This window comes from Gigantopelta aegis, chromosome 13 (assembly GCF_016097555.1).
Source record: "Gigantopelta aegis isolate Gae_Host chromosome 13, Gae_host_genome, whole genome shotgun sequence".
NCBI classification, from domain to species: Eukaryota; Metazoa; Mollusca; class Gastropoda; order Neomphalida; family Peltospiridae; genus Gigantopelta; species Gigantopelta aegis.
The window spans coordinates 33,086,749-33,098,856 of NC_054711.1; the positions used below are offsets into that span (position 1 = coordinate 33,086,749).

At 35.9% G+C, this 12,108-nt stretch overlaps 1 protein-coding gene across 1 annotated transcript in view; it reads right to left on the reverse strand.

The window, feature by feature from the left end:
* Positions 1-12,108, reverse strand: part of LOC121387271 (low-density lipoprotein receptor-related protein 1-like) — a 340,401-nt gene that overhangs the window by 194,167 nt on the left and 134,126 nt on the right. The window contains exons 11-16 of the mRNA XM_041518296.1: positions 9,912-10,134; positions 8,802-8,985; positions 7,884-8,015; positions 6,061-6,303; positions 2,966-3,140; positions 1,592-1,808 (exon numbers count right to left, since the gene is read on the reverse strand). Of these exons, the coding sequence (XP_041374230.1) occupies positions 1,592-1,808; positions 2,966-3,140; positions 6,061-6,303; positions 7,884-8,015; positions 8,802-8,985; positions 9,912-10,134 (1,174 nt within the window). The remainder of the gene's footprint in view (positions 1-1,591; positions 1,809-2,965; positions 3,141-6,060; positions 6,304-7,883; positions 8,016-8,801; positions 8,986-9,911; positions 10,135-12,108) is intronic.

Here is a 12,108-nt window from a genome sequence, read left to right on the forward strand (position 1 = left end):
GATGTCAGGTAATGGAATGTTTTATAATAACATATTTTAAATGACTATTGAATACCACCCATACTGTGTTATATTTTAGTTCATATAAGACAAATGTATGAAATATGTTTTTTTATATACATTTACATGTACAGGTGTTTGTAATGAATGAATGGGTGAGTGAATGAAAGAATGAGTGAATGAATGAACATCTCTATTATTATTATTATTATATTTATTTAAACACGATTATAAGAAATGTATTACTGATATTGCAGGTTTTCATATGATAATCATTTAGGGGATAATATCACTGTGTTTTAAGGATTTATTACAAAATTTGGATTTAGGGACTCGACTTTGTCTCGTCCCTAAATCAGAAAACTTTGTGACAAATCCTCATAGTTAACAACGAAACACAGTGATATTATCCCTATTAGGAGTATCTGTAAGACATTTTCTTGTGTTTTTATTAAAGAAATCCCACAAATTTTAAAACCCTAATTATCTATTCCCCTTACTTACGATATTCAATGAAAACGCTTGTAGTAAGTAAAATTATGACGTAATATTTTTTTTTTGTTCTCTTCACATGACGTCACTGACTTAGGAGCGAAGCAAAAGCAAATTTATTGGTATTGTATTACGGTATTTTGAACATGATTTATTGTAATACAGGATACACTAAAAATATTATTTCATTTGCTGTTAATCTGTGTTGCAAAACGTATGCATATGATTGGAATTTGTGAAGTGGTATTTCAACCTTATATTGAATTATTTCAAAGAATTTGCCTGGATTTATTTTGGCCAAGAACCACGTTGATGTGGTAGGTCTACAAATTTATAACTTTTACTAACATATTTTCACTTATTGTTTTTATAAATACATAAATTGACTGCTGCGATCAATCAGGGACCGGACCTTACTCTGGGAGTGTGGGTGTTCATTGCTGCTAAGGAAGTGTTAAAAATTACAATGGCATGAAATAATAATAAAATAAGAACAATAACATCATTTTGATCTGAAGTTAGCAATATCTTTTAACATTATTTATGACAACATTTAAATATAATGGAAGGCACGGAATTAATATACTAACAAAAATACCACACGAGGCCAAGTGACAGCATATCGTGATAAATCCTGGTTGCCCATGACAGCGTACATCTAACGTCTGATTTATCACGAAAATTAACCAATGGCAAAAAGGCTTATATGACAGTTGTATTAGAATAATAAATGGACCTGTGGAAGCAAATCTTGTGATTGTCTTCACTACCCGAGGTTACATTAGCATTACTATATAAGAGTTGAAAACAAATCACTATATATTTTTACATGAATTTCAACTACTTTTGCAGGTAAAATGGTGAAAAGGTCTCAGGTTAGCACATTTTGCCCAAATATCTCTATCATTTTTGCAAAAAAATTGAGGATTTTGCTCCAGCACCAGGGAGGCAGTTGCCTCCATTCCTGCCCATGTCTCACATGCTTATGAGAATAGGAGTAAAAGCTTGTAAGTGAAAAAGATTAGTCAAAGCATGAGACTCTAGCATAATCTGAACCACTGTCTTTAGCTTGGGAGTTCAATGTCTTGATGACCCTGACCTTTCTCTCTGACCCGTCGATGCCGATCGATTCAATCCGATCAAAGTAAGCATCCGTCCAGTAGAGCCTCTTTGTGTGGGAATCCAGCGTCAGGCTGTTCGGCCACTGAATGGATTTGTCCACAAGAACCACACGGTTCTCACCATCAAGGGTGGACTTCTCAATCTTCGGCTTGATTTCGGAGGGTCTCAGAACCCAGTCTGTCCAGTACATGTATCTGAAATAATAAAATAATAAGAAAACACCTGGAAAAGTTCAAGGGCCATAACTCTGTCAAAAATAGTAAATTGCCATGAAAGTCAACTGTGATTTGTAACAGTATTTGGTAAGTTATACACCACATTTCAGATCAATATCTTGAGGCATTGAAGAAAAAACATCCAAAAGACTATATGTGGGACAGACAGACAGAGAGGCAGACAGAGACAGACACACAGACAGACACACAGACAGACACACAGACAGACACACAGACAGAAGGACAGAGACAAAACCTATATAGTCCATCAGGTTGGACCGGTAGGGGATCACAAAAGAAGTGGAAAAGGAGATGGGATGGTATGCTTAGTAAGAAGAAATGTATGTTTTGTGTTTGGTAAAGAAAAGAGAAAAGGAATAAGGGAAGTGGATAGGGTGTGACTAGTGCTGCAATGTTTGATGAGTCTCTCATGTGTATGACCACAACTGGAGCTTGTGTATACCCAGGCCGACATGATACCGAGACAGCTCAACGGACAGCAAGCATGGATCACGGAATCCCATAACAAAAGGGAAATACAGCAGCTTCATACTGAGAGGCACAAATAACACAATGGGTATTAAGCTGATAGTTTCTTACAGACATGTCATATCATATATATTAAACATCCGGACAATTAAGATCATGGTAACAACTGTATCTGAAAGAAAATATTGTTCAAATCAGAAAAAAATGGAATAAAATGATTTGAAACAAAAAAACACAACTTAGTAGTTTTTTTGCAATAAAACAGATTTTTTTTTTTTTAGCATTATGTGGCATAATGAAAAAGGTCAGGACCAGTGTAGGCAAAACGATTTTCATATGCAATGCTGTGTTGTTACAATAAACACTAAGTTATGATTTTTACTTCCATCTTTTCCCCCTAATTTGAACAAAATCCTCTTACAGTTACAGTTGCTACTAACAAGTCATTTGTTCATATGCTTAATGATCTGACTATGATCTGACATTTCTATAAGAAAATATTCAGTGAAATACTCATTGCATTATCTACACTCTCAGTATACTGTTTGTGATGTTCTAACATAAAATGATATTGTATTTGGTTTACATGTTTATAGCATCTTTCACCAATCAAAACACTTAAATCCAGACTGGACTGTCCGACCTACCCTTCGTTTGGGTCGACTGCTATTGCCTTGGGGTGGTTCAGGTTTTCTATCTGGATGGTGTACGACATGGATCTGTTGTTGAGACGCACAACGCTGATGGTGCGCAGGCCATCGTCCGTCCAGTACAAGTTGTTACCAACCCAGTCGATGGCCAGCCCCTCACAGCTTGTAACACCTGTAAAATACAACACATTTATAACAGTTTTTGTTTTGAGATATTTTATTGATCAAAAAAGAATCAAAAGGATTGCACAACTGGCAGAGCCTATATTTATAACAGTAACGACAGTCAGCCCCTCATAGCTTGTAACACCTGTAAAACACAACACATTTATAATAGTAATGACAGCCAGCCCCTCACAGCTTGTAACACCTGTAAAACACAACACATTTATAACAGTAAAGACAGCCAGCCACTCACAGCTTGTAACACCTGTAAAACACAACACATTTATAACAGTAACGACAGCCAGCCACTCACAGCTTGTAACACCTGTAAAACACAACACATTTATAACAGTAACGACAGCCAGCCACTCACAGCTTGTAACACCTGTAAAACACAACACATTTATAACAGTAATGACAGCCAGCCACTCACAGCTTGTAACACCTGTAAAACACAACACATTTATAACAGTAACGACAGCCACACTCTCACAGCTTGTAACATCTGTAAAACACAACACATTTATAACAGTAACGACAGCCAGCCCCTCACAGCTTGTAACACCTGTAAAACACACCACATTTATAGCAGTAATGACAGCCAGACTCTCACAGCTTGTAACACCTGTAAAACACAACACATTTATAACAGTAACGACAGTCAGCCCCTCATAGCTTGTAACACCTGTAAAACACAACACATTTATAATAGTAATGACAGCCAGCCCCTCACAGCTTGTAACACCTGTAAAACACAACACATTTATAACAGTAAAGACAGCCAGCCACTCACAGCTTGTAACACCTGTAAAACACAACACATTTATAACAGTAACGACAGCCAGCCACTCACAGCTTGTAACACCTGTAAAACACAACACATTTATAACAGTAACGACAGCCAGCCACTCACAGCTTGTAACACCTGTAAAACACAACACATTTATAACAGTAACGACAGCCAGCCACTCACAGCTTGTAACACCTGTAAAACACAACACATTTATAACAGTAACGACAGCCAGACTCTCACAGCTTGTAACATCTGTAAAACACAACACATTTATAACAGTAACGACAGCCAGCCCCTCACAGCTTGTAACACCTGTAAAACACACCACATTTATAGCAGTAATGACAGCCAGACTCTCACAGCTTGTAACACCTGTAAAATACAACACATTTATAACAGTAACGACAGCCAGCCACTCACAGCTTGTAACACCTGTAAAATACCCCCCATTTATAACAGTAATGACAGCCATCCCCTCACAGCTTGTAACACCTGTAAAATACAACACATGTATAACAGTAATGACAGCCAGCCCCTCACAGCTTGTAACACCTATAAAACACAACACATTTATAACAGTAACGACAGCCAGCCACTCACAGCTTGTAACACCTGTAAAATACAACACATTTATAACAGTAACGACAGCCAGCCACTCACAGCTTGTAACACCTGTAAAACACAACACATTTATAACAGTAACGACAGCCAGCCCCTCACAGCTTGTAACACCTGTAAAACACAACACATTTATAACAGTAACGACAGCCAGCCCCTCACAGCTTGTAACACCTGTAAAACACAACACATTTATAACAGTAACGACAGCCAGTCACTCACAGTTTGTAACACCTGTAAAACACAACACATTTATAACAGTAATGACAGCCAGTCACTCACAGCTTGTAATATCTGTAAAACACAACACATTTATAACAGTAACGACAGCCAGTCACTCACAGCTTGTAACACCTGTAAAACACAACACATTTATAACAGTAACGACAGCCAGTCACTCACAGCTTGTAACACCTGTAAAACACAACACATTTATAACAGTAACGACAGCCAGCCCCTCACAGTTTAATTTGCAGATACTCAAATAAACTCTGATTAAACAATGTCCTGACACATTCCATTCTACATCATGCGATGACTATTACCTACCGTACATCTGGAAAACATGTTTGATAAAACAAAGTGCTGGGGTGTCATTATGTTTTTTGTTCTTCTAAACTATGCAAGGATTTTTATAAAATGACGACCTGCATCTAGAATATAATCAAAAGCATAATGCTGTTGACAGCTTCCTTACTAAATGGCCCAACAAAATGTAATCTGAAATATATATAAATCTAATTTAACATCCTAAGTACTTTATTATCAACCAGCTGTCCTGTCATCACATTTTCCTCAGTTATATAATCATAAAAGAAGAGTACCGGTGAGGTACAAGATACGCCCCATTAGGAGTTTGATGGAAAACCATATCTATATTGTATTAATGAATATGTTATGGGTATGATTCAATTATGTGAAATTTTAGCAATGGGATGGATGAACAGTTTGTTCCTATATGTGGTTTGATGGTCCTGTATGCATCTGTATGCAAGATATAGTCCGGACAAGGATTTACTGTGCAGTAGACCTTGAAAAGTAGATCACAGTGATCTAGTAGTAGTACGCAACACACTGCCATTCCAAGTTGTTCCTACATGTGAGGTTTGATGGTCCTGTATGCATCTGTATGCAAGATATGGTCTGGACAAGAAAAAGTTAACAGACGGATAACACCATACCATAATACGACCCATCATAGATGGGTGTATAAAAAGACTCTTAGTACAATGACTAGAGTATGTTCAGTATCAGCAGTATCCAATAAGAGCCAGTATTAAACAATTTACCACAGTTAACAAGTGAAGAACAATAATGTTTTATTTTACGAATCATGTGAATTGCCAAGAATATTGATATGGTATTTCTTCTGTTGTAGACCAATGAAATTAATAGGTTGGTACAATAGTAACTTTTGGTATCCCAAGTAAATATGATTTTCAAGTGCTGCAGTATATATTGTACATATTGCAAATATTATTATAATATAATTATTATTGTTGTTATATTATTATACCTGCATCTAGGAAGTGTTCAGCTTTTTCTGATGCCTCGTCTACTTTCCTCCGGCCAATCTGAAGCAAGCTAACATCAGAGTAGTAGATATAACGAGAGGCTGCATGATAGGCCAATGCGATTGGTCGGTTGAGATTTTCAATGGGTTCCATGACGTCGGACTGTGTGGATGGATTTATGGATATACCATGAATACTGCCTTGCTGTGCATTAGCGTAAAGCAGGAATGTCGTGGCATTGTTTCCTGAAAAGAAAAACAAACAAAGTTAACAATATTTTAAAAGAATATTTTGTCAATAAAATTCAGTATTAGATATCTGGTTCTAAAGCACAGAACACGAGGCATCGGAGAATAACAGGTTTATAATGTATGCCACCAGCTGTATCTTGCGAAGGTATGATAGGGGAACTTTGCAAAGTTAATCTGATATTGTTTTTATCCTGCGATTCAATAAAAGGAGTGAGGAAATTTGATTTATTCCAAACATTTAATACATAAATGTTTTATGATCAGTCTAAACAAGCAAAATGTGTAAAATATCCAATATATCCAATATATCATGTCAAAAAATTAACAAACACAGGTCCTATAATGTTTACATGTACCTTGACACAAAAATTAATTTCCACAAAAACTGTTGGTACTAATGCTGTTATGGAATTAACCAATAACAGATACCATTCAGTTAAAAACTTATTCTGAAGTAAGTCGACCAGTGAGATGGAGATTGTATGACCAGTAATAATTTGCTAATAGCAGTTTATCACTTTGCTTTAATGGGCTATCAGAATCTGCCAGTGGTTACAGGATAAAGATAAATCCAGGTCATTAGAATCTGCCAGTGGTTACAGGATAAATCTAAATCCAGGTCATTAGAATCTGCCAGTGGTTACAGGATAAAGATAAATCCAGGTCATTAGAATCTGCCAGTGGTTACAGGATAAAGATAAATCAGGGTCATTAGAATCTGCCAGTGGTTACAGGATAAATCTAAATCCAGGTCATTAGAATCTGCCAGTGGTTACAGGATAAATCTAAATCCAGGTCATTAGAATCTGCCAGTAGTTACAGGATAAAGATAAATCAGGGTCATTAGAATCTGCCAGTGGTTACATGATAAATCTAAATCCAGGTCATTAGAATCTGCCAGTGGTTACATGATAAATCTAAATCCAGGTCATTAGAATCTGCCAGTGGTTACAGGATAAATCTAAATCCAGGTCATTAGAATCTGCCAGTGGTTACAGGATAAATCTAAATCCAGGTCATTAGAATCTGCCAGTGGTTACAGGATAAAGATAAATCAGGGTCATTAGAATCTGCCAGTGGTTACATGATAAATCTAAATCCAGGTCATTAGAATCTGCCAGTGGTTACAGGATAAATCTAAATCCAGGTCATTAGAATCTGCCAGTGGTTACAGGATAAAGATAAATCAGGGTCATTAGAATCTGCCAGTGGTTACATGATAAATCTAAATCCAGGTCATTAGAATCTGCCAGTGGTTACATGATAAATCTAAATCCAGGTCATTAGAATCTGCCAGTGGTTACAGGATAAATCTAAATCCAGTTCATTAGAATCTGCCAGTGGTTACATGATAAATCTAAATCCAGGTCATTAGAATCTGCCAGTGGTTACAGGATAAATCTAAATCCAGTTCATTAGAATCTGCCAGTGGTTACATGATAAATCTAAATCCAGGTCATTAGAATCTGCCAGTGGTTACATGATAAATCTAAATCCAGGTCATTAGAATCTGCTTTAGAATCTTCCAGTGGTTAAAGGTTAAAGTAAAATTGAGGTACGAGTTGACTACTTACTGTGACACTTGGTGTCATTATCAGGAAGTGGAGTAAAGCCTGCCCGACAGACACATTTTGCCTTCACTGATAGACCATCTGGTACAGGAATACAGATCTGTTCACAGGCCTTCTTCTTGCAGAGGTCAGTAGCTAGAATAATAACAGAAAACTAGTCATTAACATTTATTCAAGATATTATTTGACTAAATAGAATATTATTATTCTTGAAAGATTCAATTATTAAGTTTGACAAATATTATTTAAAAATTAAAATGTAATGCTAAAAGTTAAAATAATGGAAGTATATTTATTTCGTAGCTGGAATAACCCTTGTACCTATAACACATAATTCAACAAGCATATGTAACAAGCTACAATTAATCCATCTTAGTAGACCTTTTGGTTACCCTAAAACACATGGGTCTCAAAGCCTCTTAACTGGTATATCAAAGGCTGTCCTGTTTGTAGGAAAGCACTCACAAAAGATCCCTTGATGCTATTTGGTTGGAGCAGTTTATTCCATAGGCACAGGTTTCCTCCTTCACACTGTATACCAAGTGTTGCAATAACCATATGTCATATAGTCATTGCAGTTGGGCTGATCTGATGTTAAAAGTGCTGATCTTTCCTTCCAAATAAAGTCATTTGAAAGATGGAAAGAAAGAAAGAAAGAAAGAAAGAAAGAAAGCCAGCCAGCCAGCCAGATTACAGACAGATAGACAGATTACAGACAGACAGAGAGATTACAGACACAGATAGATTACAGATAGACAGATTGATTACAGACAAAGAGACAGACAGACAGACAGATTACAGACAGACAGATTACAGACAGACAGATAGATAGATTACATACAGACAGACAGATTACAGACATATTACAGACAGACAGACAGATTACAGACAGACAGACAGATTACAGACAGTGTAACTCACATCCCGGCTGTCTGACGGCGTGTGCGACTTGCAGTGCGCCGGGTTTGAGCAGACCACTGTGAACGATGACAGGCGTCACCGAGGAGTTGTAGCGGTGGATGCGAACCACGCTGTTGTTGTTCACCTGGTGGTTAGACACGTACAGGAAGTTCTCAAACAGAGTCAAACCGTACCGCTGACGAATCTGAAACAACAAACATTTATTTATTAATACAATTATTCATTTACTTCTACAATTATACATTCATTCAATGATCCATCCATAAATACAATCATTCATTTATTCATATATTCATTCATTGATATATTAAGTCATTTATACAATTATTCATGCATTCACATACAAAGATTCATTCATTAATACAATTATTGATTTACTTCTACAATTATTCATTCATCCAATCATCTATCCATTCATCCATTCATACATCTATTCATTCAATCGTCCAACAATCCATACATGCATTCATATACAAACATCCATTCATTAATACAATTATTCATTTACTTCTACAATTATTCATTCATCCAATCATCTATCCATTCATCCAATCATACATCCATTCATTCATACATTCATTGAATCGTCCAACAATCCATACAATCATTCCTTTGTCCAATCATCCATACAATCATTCATTCATTCATCCATCCATTCATTCAATTATTTGTCCAATCATCCATTCAGGAAGTTCTCAAACAGAGTCAAACCGTACCGCTGACGAATCTGAAACAACAAAGATTCATTCATTAATACAATTATTCATTTACTTCTATAATTATTCATTCATCCAATCATCTATCCATTCATCCATTCATTCATCCAATCTTTCATTCATCCAATCATCCATCCATTCATACAATCATTCATTCGTCCAATCATCCATCTATTCATTCATTCCAAGGCCCATCCTGTCAATGGCCATATAAGCCAGTTGTTAATTTTAATAATTCTACATTTGTTTTTAATTTCAAAATCATTACATTGAGTCCCTGAGAAATTGTTTTTCTTCCATTGCCCTCATAGTAAATATCTCACAAACATATATTGAGTCCCTGAGAAATAGTTTTTCTTTCACTGCCCTCATAGTAAATATCTCACAAACTTACATTAAGTCCCTGAGAAATAGTTTTTCTTCCATTGCCCTCATAGTCCACCCTCTCGATAATGTTGAGGAACGAGTCGCCCCAGTACACGTGTTTGTTCACATAGTCCAGTGTAATTCCATTTGGGTGGACTATTTTTGATGTTGTGATATTCTTTCGGTTTCTGCCATCAAGTTCTGCTCGAACAATCTTGGCTTGTAAGGACCAGTCAGCATAAAACATCAATCTAAAAGACCACAAGTTTGAACATAACTAATTTGTCTGTTACGAATTAAAACATCGGCCACGTGTTATTTCATATAGTTCCTCAGACATCAGTAATTTGCATATAATTTAAGTTATGAAATTCTATATATACATATTATTCATTATTATATTATTGGTAAAGAAGACATAAAATAAGTAATAGTTTTAATATCATATTGTTTCTGAATCTGATACAATACCAATTAAAACAAGAGTACCGGTGAGGTACATGATACGCCCATTAGGAGTTTGATCGAAAACTATATCTATATTACTGAATATGTTACAGGTATGATTCAAATGAAAATATGTGAAATTGCAGTGTGATGGATGAACAGTTTGTTTTGGACCAACCACCATCCCAAGTTGTTACAACATGTAGTTTGATGGTCCTGTGTATATCTGTATGCAAGATATGATCTGGACAAGGATTTACTGTTGTGTGCAGTAGACCATGAAACACCGCTATCCCAAGTTGTTCCTACATGTGAGGCTTGATGGTCCTGAAATGCATGTGTATGCAAGATATGGTCCGGACAAGAAAACGTTAACAGACGGACGGACATACGGAGGGATAGACAACACCATACCATAATACGACTCATAGATGGGCGTATAAAATGCAACCCACAAATGGGTGTATAAAAAGTTACTTAAAAGTACATCCCTTCATGAACAAAAGAGGAGTAAATTTCTGCATAAGTGAAAATGCTATACAATGTAAGAAGATACACAGAACAATAAACAACAGATCCATAACGGTTCTTGCTTCCTTGTTCCTTATTTACACTGCAGTAGCTCCAAGGATTGATTTTCTTCAGACAAGTGTCAGAAAAAACATCTACAAAACGATGAGTGTCAGAAACGTTTTCTAGTTCAATCATACTTATAATTTTAGTATAATTATTATAAAATTCACTGTATTAGATTTTTGTATCATGACATCACTCCTCTCACCGGATATGAATGAATGAATGAATGAATTAATTAATGTTTAATGACACCCTAGCACAAAAACAAAGGTATACGTTAACGGAAACATGTCACGAGACCATATTAAAGCTCATTTTAAAAACAAAATGATATAACAATAATATACAAATAAGTTTATAACAATAAAATATGGGTAATTGTCTTAAAATGTAGAAATTACACCAATCATGCAGTATCAAAGTACAATTTATGCATATTTATCGGTGAGCTTTCAGAAGAAACCGGAAGTGACATCAGTCTTCCTTTGTTTCTAAGTGTTTATATATATGGAGTGAGGGCTTTACGATCTTTTCAGAGCCCAACAATGTCGTACTGCGCGGCCTTTGGGTAATAAACAGTTTAATCGGGATTATCTTTTTTTTGGTTTTCCAAAGAATTGTATTCGAAGAAAGACGTGGTTATTTTATTGCAAATGAAAACATTGGACACCAACGCCGTACTTTGGGGTCAGCCTATTTACAGCCCGGAGCCCGAAAGTTACCCGGAGACAAAAACAGAACCCGGATGTTAATGCCGAGGTGTACATTGTTCATATTTGGCACAAAGATACACCTCAGCATGATGTATTTATATATGTTAAAAAAATAAATGTAGGAAAAATATTTTTTTAAGAAACAAAAAAAAAAAAATTATGTTCGGACTGTACATAATGAAATCTGTATTCACCGTCCGAAGAAGGACACTCAATTAAGTCATTAAATATGGCATATACAAACATGAGATTTGGCACACGGAAACATCTCAGTACGATGTATTTAAATATGTTTTTTTTTTTAAAAGTGTAGAAAACAAAAATAATTTTTTAATAACGTTTCATCTTCAGGCGGAGTACATCACAAAAACGTTCCTCACCGAGCGAAGCCCGAAAGTAACCTGAAGATGAAAACAGAACCCGTATGTTAATGCCGAGGTGTACATTGTTCACATCTGGCATGAACAAACATCTAAGCATTATGTATTT